Source organism: Oncorhynchus keta, chromosome 9 (assembly GCF_023373465.1).
Source record: "Oncorhynchus keta strain PuntledgeMale-10-30-2019 chromosome 9, Oket_V2, whole genome shotgun sequence".
Lineage (NCBI taxonomy): Eukaryota > Metazoa > Chordata > Actinopteri > Salmoniformes > Salmonidae > Oncorhynchus > Oncorhynchus keta.
In genome coordinates this window covers 36,855,192-36,876,714 of record NC_068429.1, presented here as the reverse complement: position 1 = coordinate 36,876,714, position 21,523 = coordinate 36,855,192, and the positions used below count along the sequence as shown (strand labels likewise).

Sequence of the window (21,523 nt, the reverse complement as noted above, 5' to 3'; positions counted from 1 at the left end):
AGCGGGAGGGGAGGCCCGAGCCGGCCTGGAGGATAGGGGACATAGAGAGTCAAAGGATGCAGAAAGGGAGGAGAGGAGGGTTGAGGAGGCAGAGTCAGGAGATAGGTCGGTGACATCACTCGCTCTGACACCTTGAAGTAGTTGTTTCTCTTGCTCTGCAAGGGCCGTAGCTTTTGTGGAGCGATGGGTAACGATGCTTCGAGGTTGACTGTTGTCTGTGTGCAGAGGGTCCCTGGTTCGAGCCGAGGTTGGGGTGAGGAGAGGGACGGAAGATAAACTGTTACATTAATGTTAATGTATTACAGAATGTTTTTTTCATTCACGGGACAGGTAACATGAATCCTGCAACAAAAAAAACAAAAAAAACATTGCATGCTTTACACATCAGTGTGAAAACAACTACATACAGACCTTCATTTGTTAATTTTTTCATTTATTGTTCACCTTTTCATTCATTAAACAACTTCTTATGGCTAGCGGAACCCCTCGACAACATTCCGCTGGAAAGGCAGAGCACGAATTTCAAAAATATTTTTTAGAGCTATGTAACTTTCATACATTAACAAGTGCAATACACCAAATGAAACATAAACGTCTTGTTAATCTACCCATTGTGTCCGAATTCAAAAAGGCTTTACAGCGAGAGCACAACATATGATTATGTTAGGTCAGAGCCTAGTCACAAAAACACACACAGCCATTTTCCAGCCAAAGAGAGGAGTCACAAAAAGCATAAATAGAGATCAAATGAATCACTAACCTTAGATGATCTTCATCAGATGACGCTTATAGGACTTCATGTTACACAATACATGTATGTTTTGTTCGATAAAGTGCATATTTATTTCCAAAAATCTCAGTTTACATTGGCGTTCAGTAATGTTTTGCTTCCAAAACATCAGTTGATTTTGCAGAGCCACATCAATTTACAGAAATAGTCATCATAAACTTTAATATAAGATACAAGTGTTATGCACAGAATTAGAGTTATACTTCTCCTTAATGCAACCCCTGTGTCAGATTTCAAAAAAAACTTTACGGAAAAGGCAAACCATGCAATAATCTGAGTACGGCGCTCAGACAACAAATTAAGCCATACAGATATAATATAATATATAATAATAATAATAATATAATAATAATATAATATATATATATATATGCCATTTAGCAGACGCTTTTATCCAAAGCGACTTACAGTCATGTGTGCATACATTCTACGTATGGGTGGTCCCGGGGATCGAACCCACTACCCTGGCGTTACAAGCGCCATGCTCTACCAACTGAGCTACAGAAGGACCACGCCAGATATCCGCCATGTTGGAGTCAACAGAAGTCAGAAATAGCATTATAAATATTCACTTACCTTTGATGATCTTCATCAGAATGCACTCCCAGGAATCCCAGTTCCACAATACATTTTGATTTGTTCGATAAAGTCCATAATTTATGTCCAAATACCTCCTTTTTGTTCACATGTTTAGCCCAGTAATCCAAATGCTCAATGCGCGATCGCTTAGTTCAGACGAAAAGTCCAAAAAGTTATATTACAGTTCGTAGAAACATGTCAAACGTGGTATAGAATCAATCTTTAGGATGTTTTTATCATAAATCTACAATAAATTTCCAACTGGAGAATTCCTTTGTCTTCGGAGATGCAATGGAACTCAAGCTAACTCTCACGTGAATGCACATGACCAGCTCGTGGCACTCAGACAGACCACGGACTCAATCCCCTCTCATTCCCCCTCCTTCACAGTAGAAGCATCAAACAAGGTTCTAAAGACTGTTGACATCTAGTGGAAGCCTTAGGAAGTGCAATTTGACCCCATAAACACTGTATATTCGATAGGCAGAGTTGAAAAATTACAAACCTCAGATTTCCCACTTCCTGGTTGGATTTTTCTCAGGTTTTCGCCTGCCATATGAGTCCTGTTATACTCACAGACATCATTCAAACAGTTTTAGAAACTTCAGTGTTTTCTATCCATATCTACCAATAATATGCATATATTAGCAACTGGAACTGAATAGCAGGCAGTTTACTCTGGGCATGCTTTTCATCCAAATGTGAAAATGCTGCCCCCTATCCCAAACATTAAATAGTTTGGTGATACAGTATCTGAACGGCATATTATTTGATAAACAATCTACATTAACATCTGATTTCCGATACACACAGATATGACAGTTGAGGCAACAACAACTGAACTGAAATTATAACTCAACAAAACACTGCTTATCATTTGACAAAGCATGAACTCCATCTTCTCATCAATACCCTAAAAGATGAGACATTTCCCTTTCTAAAAAAAAGTATATTTGCATTAAGATAACGTGTTGATAGACCTTCTCTCAAACTATTATCAGCGACAAACATTGCAAAACATGCACAGGACTTTTCTCATTGGCATGATTTATTCCTTAAGCAAGTTGGAGAACATCTGAATAAGACTCTGTCATTATATAATACTACCTAAAGCACATGGTTTTCAGACACATATGAACACGTGAACAAATCACATGACCAGAGCATCTTGTTTCCCATGGTCTGAAATTCCTTTAGGTGCCTTTTGGCAAAGTCCAAGCGTGCTGTCATGTGCCTTTTACTGAGGAGTTGCTTCCTCTTGTTCAGTGTGGCTGGACAGCCAGCTGGTGGTTCCAAACCTATTCCATTATGATGGAGGCCACTGTGCCTCGACACAATCCTGTCTCTGAGCTTTAAGGACAATTCCTTCAACCTCATGGCTTGGTTTTTGCTCTGACATGCACTGTCAACTGTTGGACCGTACATAGACAGGTGTGTGTCTTTCAAAATCATGTCCAATCAATTGAATTCACCACACATGGAATCCAATCAAGTTGTAGAAACATCTCAGGGATGATCAATGGAAACAGGATGTGCCTGAGCTTAATTTCGAGTCTCACAGCAAAGAGTCTGAATACTTGTATAAGGTATTTGTGTATTTGGTATAAATTGGCAAACATGTCTAAAAAACTGTTTTTTGCTTTGCCATTATGGAGTACTGTGTGTAGATTGATGTGAAAAAATGTAATCAGTTTTAGAATTTTTATTTTAATAACTTTATTTAACCAGGTAGACCAGTTGAGAACAGGTTCTCATTTACTACTGCGACCTGGCCAAGATAAAGCAAAGTAGTGCAACAAAAACAACGACACAGAGTTACACATGGGATAAACAAGCATACAGTCAATAACACAATAGAAAAATTGGTATACAGTGTGTGCAAATGAAGTAAGGAGGTAAGGCCATAATGCCGAAGTAATTACAATTTAGCAATTAACACTGGAGTGACAGATGAGGATGTGCAAGGATAAATACTGGTGTGCAAAAAATAACAGAAAAACAAAAACAAATATGGGATGAGGTAGGTAGTTGGTTGGATAGGCTATTTACAGATGGGATGTGTACAGCTGCAGCGATCGGTAAGCTGCTCTGACAGCTGATGCTTAAAGTTAGAGAGGGAGATATGTCTCCAACTTCAGTGATTTTTGCAATTTGTTCCAGTCATTGGCAGCAGAGAACTGGAAGGAAAAGCGGCCAAAGCAGGTGTTTTGGGGATGACCAGTGAAATATAGCTCCTGGAGCGCGTGCTACAGGTGGGTGTTGCTATGGTGACCAGTGAGCTGAGATAAGGCGGAGCTTTACCTAGCAAAGACTTATAGATGACCTGGAGCCAGTGGGTTTGGCAACAAATATGTGGCGAGGACCAGCCAATGAGATCATACAGGTCGCAGTGGTGGGTAGTATATGGGGCTCTAGTGACAAACGGATGGCACTGTGATAGACTGCAGCCAATTTGCTGAGTAGTGTTGGAGGCTATTTTGTAAATGACATCGCCGAAGTCAAAGATCGGTAGGATAGTCAGTTTTACGAGGGTATGTTTGGCAGTATGAGTGAAGGAGGCTTTGTTGCGAAATAGGAAGCCGATTCTAGATTTCATTTTGGATTGGAGATGCTTGATATGACTCTGGAAGGAGAGTTTATAGTCTAGCCAGATACCTAGGTATTTATAGTTGTCCACGTATTCAGTCAGAACTGTTCAGAGTAGTGATGCTCGTCGGGCGGGCGGGTGCGTGCAGCGATCGGTTGAAGAGCATGCATTTATTTTTACTAGCATTTAAGAGCAGTTGGAGGCCACAGAAGGAGCATTATATGGCATTGAAGGTCGTTTGGAGGTTTGTTACCAGTGTCCAAAGGCCCAGATGTATACAGAATGGTGTCGTATGCGTAGAGGTGGATCAAGGAATCACCCGCAGCAAGATCGACATCATTGATAGAAACAGAGAAAAGTCCGAGAATTGAACCCTGTGGCACCCCCATAGAGACTGCCAGAGGTCGGGACAACAGGCCCTTCAATTTGACACACTGAACTCTATCTGAGAAGTAGTTGGTGAACCAGGCGAGGCAGTCATTAGAGAAACCAAGGCTGTTGAGTCTGCCGCTAAGAATACCGTGATTGACAGAGTCGAAAGCCTTGGCCAGGTCGATAAAGATGGGGGCACAGTGCTGTCTTTTATTGATGGCGGTTATGATATTGTTTAGGACCTTGAGGTGCACCCATGACCAGCTCGGAAACTGGATTACACAGTGGAAAAGGTACGGTGGGATTCAAAATTGTTGGTTAGGGTTAATCTCAGACGATATGAAAGAGAGGTTGAACAAACTACCGTAATTTCCGGACTATAAACCGCTACTTTATTCCCAGGCTTTGAACCTCGAGGTTTATACAATGACGTGGCTAATTTATGGATTTTTCCCGCTTTCAAAAAAACTGAGCACCGTCACATAATGTGACGTAAATCTAGCGCGCTCAAACTTCCCATAATTCTGATTACAGTAGTAATTTGTCACCCTCATCATGGCAAAGACACGGAGAAATGCATATGATGCAGCTTTCAAATTGAAGGCATCGATCTCGCTGTTGGATTGGCCTTAATGAGTCGATGATAAGACGTTGGAAACAGCAGCGTGAGGAACTGACTCAGTGCAAAAAGACAACAAACGCTTTCAGAGGGAAGAAAAGCAGATGGCCCAAAGTATTTGCAGCCATTCGACATCAGTGTAAAAGTGTTCAGTGGGAGGCTTGGATGACAAGTGGGGAGAAATCCTTCACTAAAACGGGCCGCATGCGAAGAGCAACTTATGGTCAAGTCTGCCAGTGGGTCCTGACAGCGTGGAGCATTGTCAAAAAATCCACTATCATCAACGGGTTTCGAAAGGCTGGGCTGCTGCGTGTTGAAGGGGCAGCATGAGCTCAGCCGGATGAAAGTGATGAGAGCGACAATGAAAACGATCCAACATCGGATGAAGCAATTCTGAGGCTATTAAACTCCGACACGGAAGGAGATGACTTCAGTGGTTTCAGTGCACAGGAGGAAGATAGTGACCAATGACTTTCTTGGTAGGCTACTGTTTAATTTTTGTTACAAGCCGTGTTTCGTTAAAGCCTATTTATTTTTGTTACAACCCGTGTTTCGTTTAAAGGCTGTGTAAAGTTAATTTGTTTCAATGTACCGGTAGGCACCTGCGGCTTATAGACATGTGCAGGCTTATTTATGTACAAAATACATTTTTTAATAATTCAGTGGGTGCGTTTTATATTCAGGTGCGCTTAATAGTCCAGAAATTACGGTAGTAATAGGGGTTGCAACAATGGTGGTGGTTAATTTTAGGAAGAGATGGTCCAGATTGATTTGGGCCAGTTGCTGCGGGGGGTGCAGAGCTGTTGGCCAGGGTTGGGGTAGCCAGGTGGAATGCATGGCCAGCCGTAGAGAAATGTTCTTGAAATTCTCAATTATCGTGGATTTAATCAGTGATGACAGTGTTTCCTAGCCTCAGTGCAGTGGGCAGCTGGGAGGAGGTGCTCTTATTCTCCATGAACTTTACAGTGTCTCAAAACTTTTTGGAAATAGAATAAGGCAGTAATGTAACAAAATGTGGAAAAGGGGAAGGGGTCTGAATACTTTCCGAATGCACTGTATCTGATGTAGACCACTATTAACTTGTGTGCTCTAATTTCAGAACTACTGGTTAAAAATGATATATTTTACGTAATTTGGCACACTCCTATCCAGAGCAACTTACAGTTGTGAGTGGAAACATTTGTCATACTTGTCCTCCATGGGAATCAAACCCACAACCCTGGCGTTGCAAGTGCCAATGCTCTACCAACTGAGCCACACAGGACCATGTACACACTGCAAGTACCAGAGAATCTCTAAAACAGGCAACTCCATTTTGACAAAACTGTTTCTGAACATGAAATGAAACACAGAGACAATGGACACATTAAAGAGGAGCCTAAATAAATCCAGAAAAAAATCTGCAGTCAAATACAGTTTAATACAACCACTCAATAAGTTATTTACATAAGAAATACCACCGATTACAGTGCCTTGCAAAAGTATTCACCCCCCTAGGCATTTTTCCTATTTTGTTGCATTACAACCTGTGATCTAAATGGATTTTTATTTGGATTTCATGTATTGGACATGTGAAAAAAAAACCTTGTTTAAAAAAAAAATCAAAAAAGTAAAAGTGGTGTGTGCATATGTATTCACCCACTTCGCTATAAAGCCCCTAAATAAGATCTGGTGCAACCAATTACCTTCAGACGTAACATAATTTAAATAAAGTCCACCTGTGTGCAATCTAAGTGTCACATGATCTTTCACATGATCTCAGTATATATATACACCTGTTTTGAAAGGCCCCAGAGTCTGCAACACCACTAAGCAAGGTGCACCACCAAGCAAGCGGCACCATGAAGACAAAATAGGAAAAATGCCAAGGGGGTGAATACTTTCACAAGCCACTGTAAGCCACTAAACCATGACAAAAGCAGTGGATAAGGATCATGGTATATAATAAGGACACTTTCAACAGCAATAAATAGAGCAAAAGGAAGGTAGAGGGTCACTTGGCATTAGGATCATATCTCAGTACTAAACACACCTACCTACAGTACATTCTAAAGCCACAGTAAACCCTAACTTCTACTTACTGGAAGTCAAATTTTCACTTTAGTCTCCCATTGACATCAGTGCATGACTATGTGAAAATTCCAATTAAGTGGCAGTTCGGGTTCCTCCATTGTGACCAGGGCAGGTTCAGTTAAGACACTGGAATGTTTTAAAAGGGGCAGAGTGCTGGTGTGCCAGTCAGTCAGCTCAGTCAGTACACAGGCTTGTAGAGGATCTGTCCGTTGAGCAGCCTGCGTTTGAGCTCCTTCCACAGCAGGCTGCGCTCCCTCTGGGATCCCTTCATGAAGCCCCTGTTCTCCAGGGCACGGCGTGACAGGTAGGGGATGACCTCGTTGACTGGGCCGTAGGGGACGTACTTGTACACTGGGAATCCAGCCTGGCCTATTCTCAGAGACGGAGAGGGAGTGTGAAACATGTTACGTGACTGGAGAAGCTACAACAACAGGCAATATGTTTCACCCGAGCACAAAAAACATTAGTTATTTTTGTCTAAACGTTTTAGTTTCTAAACTAATTTTGCAAAACAATAGAAAGCAATATTATATATAACAACCAAATGTGTAAGGAGAACTATGGTATGGTATAAGGTGACTGAGTGAGATCCTGACGTTGTTTGTTTCGTAGTCATCTATAGTTGAGTCTGTGGTATAGAGGCCTAAAGGACGCTTGCCTTCAAGAAGATTCCTAACCAAAATGCCAATCAATAAATCTTCATCTCCAATAAACCCATTGACTATACAGCAACAATCTACAGTACCGTGTTGATATTATTGTACCTAGAGGGAAGCTTATCTGGTCACACATGCCGAGCAGCTGTCCAAAATAGACCTTTTTCTCAGTGGGGGACAGACCCATCTCGTTCATCCTGCCAAAACAACACAGACGGGTTGCACATATTCAAAAACATAACACGGCTCAATAATAAACATCACCTCACTGACATAAGCATTTATATAATACATTTGCTTTCTATGAAGTTGTGTCACTATTGTTTTGGTGTTTTGTGTAACAACATGTATGTACGAATTCACTAGCTGATGCACGTCCTACCCTAAACGAGTCTAACTGCCTCTTGATTGAATAAAGCCCAGAGGCTGGCCTTACTTTCCCAGGGTGAATTTGACAGTGTCCTCGTTGTGTGACGCCACCATGACATTAGCCTTTCTGTTGTGGTCAATCTCCTCCAACACAAACTCTAAACACCTTCAGAGGATCAGGGAAGAGACAATGAACTTCAGCTAATCCAGTGATCTGATTCATCACATAATGCATATCCCTATTCAAACAAGTAAATACCAAGTTACTAAAGTCACACAGAACACCACTGGGAGTAGGGTGAAGTTGATCTTAGGTCAGTTTAGCATTTTCCACACTAATGGTTAAGGTTAAAATCGGGGGTGGGAAGCTGATCCTAGATCTGTACCTAAGGGCAACTTCACACCGTAGCACATTTATGGGCCTTACTTGTGGTACATTCTATTGGTGGCCTCGTAATCTGGGTTGATGGGGTCCTCATAACCGATTTCCTCCGCTCTGCTCCTCTCCTGGTACATGTAGGCGCCGCGAACCAGCTTGGCCCCAAAGTACCAGCCCTCACGCCGGGACAGCTCCACGTCCACAGACACATTGTCATACGCTTCCTGTAGAAGTCATAATAGGTCACACAATGATATAACGCTACGGTTAACAACACAAATCACCCGAGTGTCCATTACATCTCTTATAAAGGGTAAATGAGGAACACAGTCATGTCATTTTTGTTTAATATGTTCATATCAGATTTATGTGTACACACCTTATCATAAAACTACAAAGATGCAGCATAAACATGGATATAGCAGGTTTAAAAGGTTTATATAGTAGGTTGGTCTTTTATAGGTTAAATATGGAAGGCTTTTATGGGTTAACTATGAAAGGGGTTATGAAATCTGTTTTCCTCTATTCCTAGCGGCATGACAAGTCCATACACAGACAGATGGCCTCCCGACGCTACATAATCTATGAGATTGTACATGTAGTCCCAACAGTCCCGAGCTTGACAAAAATGCAAGGAACATGAAGATGAACAACAACCAGAGATGGGGGGGTGTTGAGGACAGTGTCAAGGACTCACCTTGAGATAACACTGGTAGGTATTAAAGATGATGGGCTTCTCTCTGTTGAAGATCCTCTGCATCTCCAGGGTCAGTCTGCTGATGGCCGGCTGAAAGTATGTCTGCTCAGCGTCCACCATCAGCCTCACCCCATTGTCCACTGCATGCTGGGATATGAAAATCAACAACAGCCTTGTGTTAACCTCCGCTGATAGTCAGCTGTACCCCCTGGGATACAAATGGTGCTTTACTTCAACACAAAAGTGAAGCCATTTGTCAGGATCACTTGAAACATTTCAGTGGTCATGTTATGCCTTCTTTTCTGTTGCTGAGCATTTGGAGGCACTTGGCCACTGCCATCTACTGTTGCCTTTAGTACAGCCATGATAACGTAATACCTAGGGACCAAGCTAGTACTTTTATCTATAGAGACTCACTTCAGAGCAAACAGACTCTGGATACAACACGTCATAGAAGTAGACTCTTGCTCCTATTGGAGGAGGGAAATTCTAATTCAAACAGAGGGGGCTGAAACCTTTCCCAACAATGACCACATTTCTGAAGTTGCGTTATTCTTTTTTGAAGTTAGTAAATCTGACAAACAAAACTATTGACAAAAGGTTTATTTCCAATAAACTGACGTATGGCCTGGCCTGCTCACTGAGGTTTCTCGTAAAATGTGAGATGTACTGCATCCCATGATCCAATTCATATGTGAACCGCTGGGTCAATATACTGTCGTTAAACAACTGTTGAATTGTAAAACCATGTTTGGCAACAGTGCCCTATACTGAACTCTAGAATCGCCTTACCTTGGCCAGAACATCCACTCTCTGCAGCATCCTCTTCATCTGTTTCTCCTCTTCAACAGTGAACTTCCTCAACAGAGGCTCCAGCTGACCATTCTAGAAGACCAGCGGAAACGCACATTTCATTAAGAGTAAACTTTGACTTGAACTACAAAATGCATTAATGTATGCATGCATACAATGTATGTACACTCTGCATGGATGGATGGACTTGTGCTTCGAGTTTCTGTGTACAAACAAATTCAGGTGGATAGTATGGCTGCATGTTAAATATTGTAAGGATATGTATGTAAATGTGTAATATGTGGCTAGCTCACCTCAACGTTGGGAATGACGAGCAAGTTTGAGATCTTTGTTCTGTCGTTGATCAAGCTATTCCAGTCCAGGAGGTCTATTGTTCTGGAGAACATGATGAAAATGGCAGATTCAAAGTCAAGTCCAGTCCTATACACACATCCTTTCCATTGTATAGTAGATAGACTTTGTGCTCATGATGCATTCCAGGTGAGTTTAACCTCTTACCCTGATGAGCCCAGTTTCTCTCCAGTAAACCAGTTCTCAATGTCGTCTTTATTTCCAACACCCAGCTTAGTCAAACTCTCCTACGGGAAACAACATTTTTTAAATAATTTCAATAACTAGCCTAATACTGATGAAACATTAAGGATAGAAGGAATTACTAGCATTTTTTCCCCCACAGGTGTTTTTGTCTCAAAGAAACCATACAGGCTGTCACAGAAATAAAGTCTGTTAGCGCTAGGGAGTCTTTTCAGTAGCTGGGAATCTGCTTGACCTCAGTCACATCTCTACTTTGAGTGTTGCTCCAGGCGATACGCACCTTCAGCTGTTCCAGTTCCAGTTTCTGCTCCAGTGCATCCATGCCAGACTTCCCCTGCTGTGCTGCTAGGAGGTTGAAGAACCTCCTCCATTTCACCAGCACCTCTGAGAACTGGAGCTGGAGAGGGGAGAAGCAGAAAGGGCACCATTTTATACAAATACATCTGGACTGTCACAATCACTGTCAATGTTAAATCAAGGGCTAAAAAGGGGCGTCTAACAGCCAGTGTCTTACACACCAGAAACTGTGGGCGGCCCAGGGCAGTCATCTTAACGGCAGAAAATCCATCTACAGAGGCCCCCCCTGAGAGGAATAATGAAGATACAACATAATATTTAGTGCAGCAACAACACCATTGATAAACAGATCATAAGAATCATATTAAGCATGATAGAAGAACATCTGCAAAGAGTCTGCAATGAGTTTGACCTTTCAAGGATTGTTAGGTTGACCTTTCAAAGACGTTTAGAAAAATGGCATGAATTGATGCAATCACTGCATTTTTATTGTGTGCTCGCCTGACGCTTTGATGCAGTTCAGGAAGGTCTCCATCTGGGCGTCACACTTGGCCTCGTCAGCATAGAAGTAGGTCCTGGCACTGACCACGCCCCCACGACGGTCCCCAAACTGACGGTGGGCCTTGTACTTCTTCTCACGGTGGTCAACGCCTACAGTTAGAAGACAACATGAGAAGTCTATCTAGGCGACCAGACTTTCTTCTAGACTAGCCACACCGGCCACTGGGAGAAAAGGACAGGAGTAGCCTAGTGTCAATAGGAATGACCCACACCACCGTCGCCTAAATCATCTACCGCGGTTCTAATTTGGCACAGATACCTGAAGATCTTTTTCTTTAGAACGTGTGGCAACAGTGACATCAGTCTTAGCATATATCAGCATAAACACATCCATGAGCAGGACTGTGCTTCTTTTCACTGACTCATATGCATACCATCCCATTTTTGGAAATGTGGACAATTCGTCAAAAAAAGTCAAAGAAAATAGATGTTTAGATATCTAGTGCCAGTCAGAAAAAAATACATGGGGGGAGAGTTACATACATTTAAGTCCAGGGCCCCAAAACATGCAACACATGACATGAACCAGGGTTTCAGCTTCTCCCTAACTTAACGTGCATATCTGCCCTTTTTAACCCCTCTCCTAGCCTCCAGAGTAAATCCAGATGAAACCACTTGCCTCAACCATGCAAACTCTCATGTCACCTGCTATAAGAGTCCTATATCAACCCTTAAATGACCGCTGGCATAGACCCAGGAGGTTAGCATTCAGACACACGGCTGAAGTAACAGACATTTTGGCAACGTGACCCCCGCTGCTTTCACTCCCCCCACATCCACCAACCAGATTGCTTGATGCACCAGAAATAAATAAAAGTCTGTCAAGTGGTAACATTTACTGTAGTCATGTTCCTGCATTACAAAGTGTTCTCCAGCTGGCACTGCAACAAATTAAGAACACATTAAAAACAAGTCCATCATAAAGTACTGTAAATGACAACTTTTGACATTCCACCAGCAAATACACACCTGGGCTTTCTTTCTCAGCTTCAGACACACAGGAGCTGAAACAGATGAAACATCAAATTAACACTATTAGGTCTAATATCAATGCCGGTCTGCCACCGCTACTATAACAGCAAATCATAACTGTAAATGTGTTCCGGTGTTTAGTACCATATAAGATGTTGGACATCACATTGAAGTACGTAGATAAGGTGTAAGATGAGGTTTTCAAATGCATTAGCAGTTAGAATTTCATAACTCAAGGTCATGCGCTAAAGATTATCTCGTCTTGTGACAGGCTCCCCATGCAGGAGCTGTTAATATCAGTTTGAGCACGGCGTTTTACAACCTATCCAGTGTGTGTGCCAATATGTTGACTGTGCTATAAACGGTACGCCTGGCAGCACAGGGGACCTAACGTTACGTAGAAGTACAAATGTCCTGCTATTTGATCTCTTGTGCTGTTGTGGACTTCTGATAACAGAGTGCTGACTGTGAGTCACAAGGGGGGCTGTTTCAAAACCTCAGTGCATCACGCATGGCCTAGGTTAATCCAGTCTAGATCCACCACTCTAAAACCCAAGCTTGAATAAAATGAAGGATATTGAGCTCTCATTAGCACATTACTGAATTGATCTCCTTGAGCTATTTGTTGTCTCAGTGGCTGCGTCGCTCAAGGTTATTAGGGCTGGGAATTGCCAGCCGATATAATATGTATTGCGATTCTCACAATTCTATATGTATTGCCATTCGATACCGTGATTTGCTGTCCCAAGCATATTGCTCACTATATGTCTGCTACAGAGGAACAAGAAAGAGCATGAGAAAATGGGTTTTGATCAGTCAGGGAAATTAAAGTGCTGAAAAAATGTTGGCTCACTGTTTAACAAGAAGATGGACAACAAGCTATAGGATGAAAAATATTGGAGTTTTGGCGCAAGTAGATCCGACAAGCTCTACCTACAGTAACACATGTTATTTGTATTATTTATTTTCCCACAATCGATACTTGGAGTCAAATATCTACACTGAGTATACAAAACATTAGGAACACCTTCCTAATATTGAGTTACACCCCCTTTGACCCCAGAAGAGCCTCAATTTGTCAGGGCACCTACTACCAAACCCTGTTCAAAGGCACTTAAATCTTTTGTCTTGCCCATTCACCCTCTGAAAGGCACATATACACAATCCATGTCTGAATTGTCTCAAGGCTTAAAAATCCTTCTTTAACCTGTCTCCTCCCCTTCATCTACACTCATTTAAGTGGATTTAACAAGTGACATCAATAAGGGATCATAGCTTTCACCTGGATTCACCTGGTTAGTCTATGTCATGGAAAAATGTTTTGTATACTCAGTGTATATAATATTGTCCCCAAAGAATATTGTGATATGTAGCTATCTATTTTTTACAACATCACTAAATGTTATCTGGGGATAAATAATTGCACAGGCTGAACTCTACAATCTCAATGGAAATTTGACATTTGAAACTCAAAGCATGTCCTTTGCCAACATTAATAAAAAAGAAAAGGTTGACCGGAACTCTGGTACACTCCCACAATGATTAATTCAGGTTGATCCTGTACAGACGGACCATCATCACGTTAAGGGGGTGTTAAAGCCTTACTTGTCTGAACAATTCCAGTGAATATGAGTCATCCTTCACCCTGGTACATCCAATTATTAACACGAGAGGAGAGGATGTTTTGTGTTATTCCATCCATGAAGTTTGGCTCTAAAGGTGCAGATTAGTCTCCTCATGTGAAGAGTTCCACAGCAATTATGAGGTAAGGCCAGAATGTTACCAAGTTAGTCTTTGATGGTATCACTAACCCATTCACTGTTATTCCCATCCACCATCCATCACCCCACCCCCTGGCTCACCTTTGACCTGTTGCTGAGACATTGCTATGCAGCAACTCCTTCCCTAATCATTATTTTACATCCGAAACCAGGGGAGATGGAGAGGGATGCAGCTGGATGATGGGTAACCCAAAATACTGAGCCACCTAGTACACAGCCTTCTCTAGGCTGTTCCATAACTTGCAATGATTTGTAGACCCCAATACTGTCATATATGGACATTTCCTTATGGTCGAGTTGATGGAGAAAGTAGGATTTTGTTCACAACATGTGTTCTGCAACATGTTTTTAATGACGAAATGCGCGCTATGCATGCATAAATGGTATGCATCACTGAATCTTTCTGTAACACAACATATAACATTTGTTAACATTTAATGTATTTCTGCTGGACTCAAGCCCCTTCCTCAAATGTACACTTTAATTGGAACCATTCAGTGGGCCCGCTTCAGTGTTCCGATTGTTAGTTCAGCTTGAATGTGTGCATAGCCCGTCTAAGAAAATCCCTGACCAAACAGGAGAGGGCTGCTTTCCAAAACATATCACATAACACTCCCTGGGCTTCCTTTCAAAGGCTGCGTCAAGTTACCCAACAAGGCTGGCTTGTTTCAATCCACCTCATGTGACTGCATTCTCAAAGGGACTGGAATAAATGTGCTCCTTCAGCTCAACAAATCTGGCGAGAGGGGTATGTCTGAACTGACCAATAGTCTCTGAGTATTGCTGGGCAACGTCAGATACTGAAAGTGACGCAAGAAAAATGTTTTATGGTTGGGACGTTGTAAACACCGGTTTTAATGAATATGAAACATGTGTAAGGCTGTGGGTTTCAAAGGGAGAGAGACAGACATAGCAGGGAGAAACTACAGTAAAATCAGAGAAAAGTACAACATATGGAACTGTATGCCGTAACCTTGCCAAATAGTATTGGATCAGATGATTTTGACAGTGGCATTTTGCCGTAGGTCAATTGCATAACATGTTTACATAGTGGCCACTGAGGTAGCAATATAGGCATCTCACTCCATAGCACATAGCTATAAATAAATCAATGATTCCTAATCAATAACTTATGAAACTAGAAAATGTTGAAGCTTGTGTTTGAAGTGTGGAGCCCTATATCCTTTATTAGAGTTATAGAGGCCGGGTTTGTGAGATATAGACGAGAGATGACAGAGACTACTTACTCCATCTCCTTCTTCTCTGCCTCCTCTTGCGTCAGGTCCTCCTCCACACTGTAATCCAGGACTGACCCCACGCCGAAGGCCTGGTTCTTACGTATCAAAGGCTTGATGGAGTTATGGTCCTCCCCAGCTACAAACTGCCCGTAGAACGTCATCTTCATCAGCCTCTCAAAGAGCCGCTTGCCAAACACTTTCTTGCTGAGGTCCATCAACTGAGACAGAGCAAATAATCAACTGAGTTAGACCCACAACTCCCCCGCTTGAGTAGTGCTCCTTAAAATTTGTAGGGCTGTGACGATACCAGTATCGCAATATTTTTTCCCATGTCAAAAATTAAGACACGAAACAGATCAAAGTCTTTGGTCCTTTAAAAACCTGCTGTATGTTAAAATATTGTGAGCTATAGCTTGGAAAATACATATATGTGACTCTGGATGACAAGATTTTCACAAGTACTAACATTTAATCCTAGTAAAAATACCCTGTCTTGGGTCAGTTGGGATCACCACTTTATTTTAAGAATGTTAAATGTCATAATAATAATTTAAATATAATTATCTATTTCAGTTTTTATTTCTTTCATCACATTCCCAGTGGGTCAGAAGTTGACATACACTCGATTAGTATTTGGTAGCATTGCCTTTAAATTGTTTAACTTGGGTCAAACTTTTCAGGTAGCCTTCCACAAGCTTCCCACAATAAGTTGGGTGAATATTGAACCATTCCTCCCTGACAGAGCTGATGTAACTGAGTCAGGTTTGTAGGCCTCCTTGCTTGCACACGCTTTTTCAGTTCTGCCCGGACATTTTCTATAGAATTGAGGTCAGGGCTTTGTGATGGCCACTCCAGTACCTTGACTTTACTGTCCTTAAGCAATTTTGCCACAACTTTGGAAGTATGCTTGGGGTCATTGTCCATCTGGAAGAACCATTTGCGACCAAGCTTTAATTTCCTGACTGATGTCGTCAGATGTTGCTTCAATATATCCACATAATCTTTCCTCCTCATGATGCCATCTATTTTGTGAAGTGCACCAGTCCCTCCTGCAGCAAAGCAACATGATGCTGCTACCCCCGTGCTTCACGGTTGGGATGGTGTTCTTCGGGTTGTAAGCCTCCCCCATTTTCCTACAAACATAACAATGGTCATTATGGCCACTATTTTTGTTTCATCAGAGCAGAGGACATTTCTCCAAAAAGTACCATCTTCGTCCCCATGTGCAGTTGCAAATCGTAGTCTGGCTTTTTATGGCGGTTTTGGAGCTGTTGTTCTAGGATTGATTTGCACTTTTCGCACCAAAGTACGTTCATTTCTAGGAGACAGAACACATCCCCTTCCTAAGCGGTATGGCGGTTGCGTGGTGCCATGGTGTTTATAATTGCATACTATTGTTTGTACAGATGAACGTGGTACTTTCAGGCATTTGGAAATTGCTCCCAAGGATGAACCAGACTTGTGGAGGTCTACATTTATGATTTTTCAACGCCGATACCGATTATTGGAGGACAAAAAAGCCGATGCCAATTAAATCGGCAGATTTTTTTATTTATTTGTAGTAATGACAATTACAACAATACTGAATGAACACTTATTTTAACTTAATATAATACATCAATAAAATCCATTTAGCCTCAAGTAAATAATGAAACATGTTCAATTTGGTTTAAATAATGCAAAAACAAAGTGTTGGAGAAGAAAGTAAAAGTGCAATATGTGCTATGTAAGAAAGCTAACGTTTCAGATCCTTGCTCAGAACATGAGAACATATGAAAGCTGGTGGTTCCTTTTAACACAAGTCTTCAATATTCCCAGGTAAGAAGTTTTAGGTTGTAGTTATTATAGGAATTATAGGACTATTTCCCTCTATACCATTTGTATTTCATTAACCTTCGACTATTGGATGTTCTAATAGGCACTTTAGTATTGCCAGTGTAACAGTATAGCTTCCGTCCCTCTCCTCGCTCCTCACTGGGCTTGAACCAGCAACACAACGACAACAGCCACCATCGAAGCAGCGTTACCCATGCAGAGCAAGGGGAACAACTACTAGAAGGCTCAGAGCGAGTGACGTTTGAAACGCTATTAGCGCGCGCTAACTTGCTAGCCATTTCACTTCGGTTACACCAGCCTCATCTCGGGAGTTGATAGGCATGAACATAAACAGTCATAAACAGCCCAATGCTTGACACACAATGAAGAGCTGCTGGCAAAATGCACGAAAGTGCTGTTTGAATGAATGTTTACGTGCCTTCTTCTGCCTACCACCGCTCAGTCAGATACTTGTATGCTCAGTCAGATTATATGCAACGCAGGACACGCTAGATAATATCTAGTAACATCATTAACCATGTGTAATTAACTAGTGATTATAATTGATTGTTCTTTATAAAATAAGTTTAATGCTAGCTAGCAACTTACCTTGGATTACTGCATTCGCGTAACAGGCAGTCTCCTTGTGGAGTGCAACGAGAGAGAGGCAGGTCGTTATTGCGTTGGGACTAGTTAACTGTATGGTTGCAAGATTGGATCCCACGAGCTGACAAGGTGAAAACCTGTTGTTCTGCCCCTGAACAAGGCAGTTATCCCACCGTTCCTAGGCCGTTATTGAAAATAAGAATGTGTTCTTAACTGACTTGTTAAATAAAGGTATAAAAATAATAAAATAAAATAATCTACGCCCAAAAATACAGATTTCCGATTGTTATGGAAACTTGAAATCTGCCCTAATTAATCAGCCATTCCGATTAATCGGTCGGCCTCTAGTATAGAGACACGTTAGTGTGTTTTTGGAGGGCGAGATTCCCAAAATAAAAAAATGCAGCAGCAGTCAACTTCATCGCTGGCCCTTCTGCACATATAAGGCTGAACAATATATGGTCAACAACCACATCAAAGGTCATGCGTCAGTGAGGCACAGAGGTACTATTTCTTTGTTTGTTTATTGAATATATTTGACATTCACGTTTTTTGATTTGCCCTGTTTTTTTCAGTTACATCAGTGTGTTTAATTAAGTTGTATAACTTGTTCCTTTACTATTATTCCTCTCTTCCAGAGTTCACAATCATAAAGTGTGGCTTCAGTTGTAGAAATGTGACACTTTCAATGTTGCTATTGCACAGCAACAATAATCAACATAACACAGTTTCTGAAGCACTTGACATACCATCAGCATCCAGTGGCACCTCAAGAGCATGCAGAGGCCCTTAAACAGTCCCCAGGGCGACTGTGTTATGTGCTATGTGCTTTAGTAAAGATGACGTAGAAGTCACCCGAGTCTCTTATCTCTTTACTGGAGCTGGTATAACATAATGTACAAAGCACATTCAGCTTGTCAGTATGTCTATATGGTCTCCATTCTCATGAGGAAAGTAAACAGCATTATAAGTCAGGACAGGTAGTAACTGATTTTTTAATTAAATATATTAAAAAATATATTTACAAAGTTATAACATTTATCAACACAATTTTACATTGAACCAAAAAGTGTTAAATGTGCTGGTACCACTTTAATATTTCTTACGACACCTTGCACAAACGTTTGTGTTCGTATTCAGTGTGTGACTGTCAAACCTCAAATGGACAAAAAAACACCGGTGGGTGGGGTCAAACGTGGGCCTCCGCCCACAATGAGCCCCACCCAGAACTGCACACTGCAGTCAGGTGTACTTGGCCTCTCCACATCCTTGTATTGCTCGCTATGTAGTCACGTGGGTCGCGCATAAAGCAAGCTCAAATATGAGGTCAGAGCAAGCAATTGAATTTAAGTAGTGAATTTGAGCTTTTTCCACTGCGAGACTCCCTGGACCCTTGTTAACATGCCGTTTCGTGTTTTTGAATAATGGCTATTTGACAGTCAGAAGTTCTACTAACCACACCATTTACTACTAACCACAATGTAGCAAAAACAATCTCATCAAAATGTCCCTACCTCCTTGTTCTTGTCAACGAGGAAGTCGAATGTACAAAGCTTGAAGACCAACAGACTTCTAAGCAGCTCAATATTATCTTTACTTTTATACGCTTCGTGTGTATTATCAAAGTCGATTGCGATCTTCCGTGTTTGAGCATCGGTGTTATTTTTTGTTTGGCTGATGAGGTCTGCTTGAACAGCTTTCACCACGGTGCACTCAACAAGTTGCTGCTCTTCTTTCCCTCCTTCAACCTCCTTACGTTGCTTGGATGCGACCGTGGACCGAAATCTCCCCTGAGACAAGCATATTCTCTTGATGTTGTCAGAATTTGCCCTGACTAGACCTGGTATTACTTTAGTGTACGACATTAGTTAGCTGTATTTAAAGTCGTAAAAAAAAAATTAAAATATTGCGTTAGAGGGCGCGTGGCTATAGCAGTTCTAGTTCGTGGTTCGACTGACAGTTTGTGCGCATGCGCAGTGTTTATAAGGCAAGGACCGCCTACTCTGACGCGTTTAACGTGAACTCGGTGTTATGAGGAACTCCCCCTTCCCACTGTTCTGCAAATAATAAGGCGACAGCATGTCCTTCATAAGAAATACAATCAAATCAAAGGTGACATTTGGGTTGTTGAATTATAAATCTTGAGATGGCGTATAGCTGCAGAATGCTGAAATAGACATGTTGGTTAAGTGTGCCTTGAATTCTAAATAAATCACAGTGTCACCAGCAAAGCACCCCCACACATCCCACCTCCTCCTCCATGCTTCACGGTGGGAACCACACATGCGGAGATCTTCCATTCACCTACTCTGCATCACAAAGACATGGCGGATGGAACCAAAAATCCCACATTTGGGGACTCTTCAGACCAAAGGACAGATTTCCACCAGTCTAATCTCAATTGCTTGTGTTTCTTGGCCAAAGTGGAAGTGGTTTCTTTGCAGTAATTCAACCATGAATGCCTGATTCACCCAGTCTCCTCTGAACAGTTGATGTTGAGATGTGTCTGCAATTATTTGGGCTGCAATCTGACATACAGTTAACTATATTGAATTTATCCTCTGCAGCAAAGGTAACTCTGGGTTTCCTTTTCTGTGGGGGTCCTCATGAGAGCCAGTTTCATCATAGCGCTTTATGGTTTTTGTGACTGCACAGGATCCGGACCCTTTAAAAAAAGAAATACCCAAATCTAACTGCCTGTAGCTCAGGCAGTGAAGCAAGAATATGCATATTATTGATACCATTTGAAAGGAAACACCTTTAAGTTACGCAGTGTGGAATTAATGTAGGATAATATAACACATTAGATCTGGTGAAAGAAAATACAAAGGAAAAAAAACAACAGTTTAAAAAAAATGTGTACCATCTTTGAAATGCAAGAGAAAGGCCATAATGTATTATTCCAGCCCAGGCGCAATGTAGATTTTGGCCACTAGATGGCAGCAGTGTATGTGCAAAGTTTTAGACTGATCCAATGAACCATTACATTTATGTTCAAAATGTATCAAGACTGCCCAAATGTTCCTAATTGTTTTATTAATAACTTTTCAAGTTTATAACTCTTCAAACAATAGCATGGTATTCTTTCACTGTAATAGCTTTTGTAAATTGGACAACGCAGTTAGATTAACAAGAATTTAAGCTTTTTGCCAAAATCAGATATGTCTATGTCCTGGGAAATGTTCTTGTTACTTACAACCTCATGCTAATCACATTAGCCTACGTTAGCTCAACCGTCACTTGGGGGGCCCATTGATCCCGAAGAAGTTTTAAGCCCCTGATGCGATAGTATAATGCCAGTCTGGATACATATACTACCAGTCAAAAGTTTGGACACACCTACTCATTCAATGGTTTTTCTTTATTTAGACTATTTTCTACATTGTATAATAATATCGAAGACATCAAAACTATGAAATAACACACATGGAATCATGTAGTAACCAAAAAAGTGTTAAAATTAAAATATGTTTTATATTTGGGATTCTTCAAAGTAGCCACCCTTTGCCTTGATGACAGCTTTGCACACTCTTGGCATTCTTCATACTCGTTGCCAAACCCACTGGCTCCAGGTCATCTACAAGACCCTGCTAGGTAAAGTCCCCCCTTATCTCAGCTCGCTGGTCACCATAGCAGCACCCACCTGTAGCACACGCTCCAGCAGGTATATCTCTCTGGTCACCCCCAAAGCCAATTCCTCATTTGGCCGCCTCTCCTTCCAGTTCTCTGCTGCCAATGATTGGAACGAACTACAAAAATCTCTGAAACTGGAAACACTTATCTCC

The 21,523-nt window shown here is 41.5% G+C and overlaps 1 protein-coding gene across 3 annotated transcripts in view; it reads right to left on the bottom strand.

The window, feature by feature from the left end:
* Positions 1–6,348: 6,348 nt before the first annotated feature.
* Positions 6,349–21,523, bottom strand: part of LOC118387696 (proline dehydrogenase 1, mitochondrial-like) — a 33,964-nt gene continuing 18,789 nt past the window's right edge. The window contains exons 1-15 of one of the 3 annotated variants that reach the window (XM_035776316.2): positions 19,253–19,711; positions 15,327–15,535; positions 12,296–12,330; positions 12,166–12,207; positions 11,267–11,416; positions 10,987–11,051; positions 10,749–10,865; positions 10,433–10,512; positions 10,228–10,309; positions 9,914–10,006; positions 9,122–9,268; positions 8,473–8,648; positions 8,113–8,211; positions 7,785–7,873; positions 6,349–7,389 (exon numbers count right to left, since the gene is read on the bottom strand). In XM_035776316.2, coding sequence (XP_035632209.1) covers positions 7,199–7,389; positions 7,785–7,873; positions 8,113–8,211; positions 8,473–8,648; positions 9,122–9,268; positions 9,914–10,006; positions 10,228–10,309; positions 10,433–10,512; positions 10,749–10,865; positions 10,987–11,051; positions 11,267–11,416; positions 12,166–12,207; positions 12,296–12,330; positions 15,327–15,535; positions 19,253–19,603 — 1,926 coding nt within the window. In that variant the 5' untranslated portion in view covers positions 19,604–19,711 and the 3' untranslated portion in view covers positions 6,349–7,198. Of the gene's footprint in view, positions 7,390–7,784; positions 7,874–8,112; positions 8,212–8,472; positions 8,649–9,121; positions 9,269–9,913; positions 10,007–10,227; positions 10,310–10,432; positions 10,513–10,748; positions 10,866–10,986; positions 11,052–11,266; positions 11,417–12,165; positions 12,208–12,295; positions 12,331–15,326; positions 15,536–19,252; positions 19,712–21,523 lie in introns of those variants that run through there. The other 2 variants (XM_052525787.1, XM_035776317.2) reach the window with 2 other exon arrangements.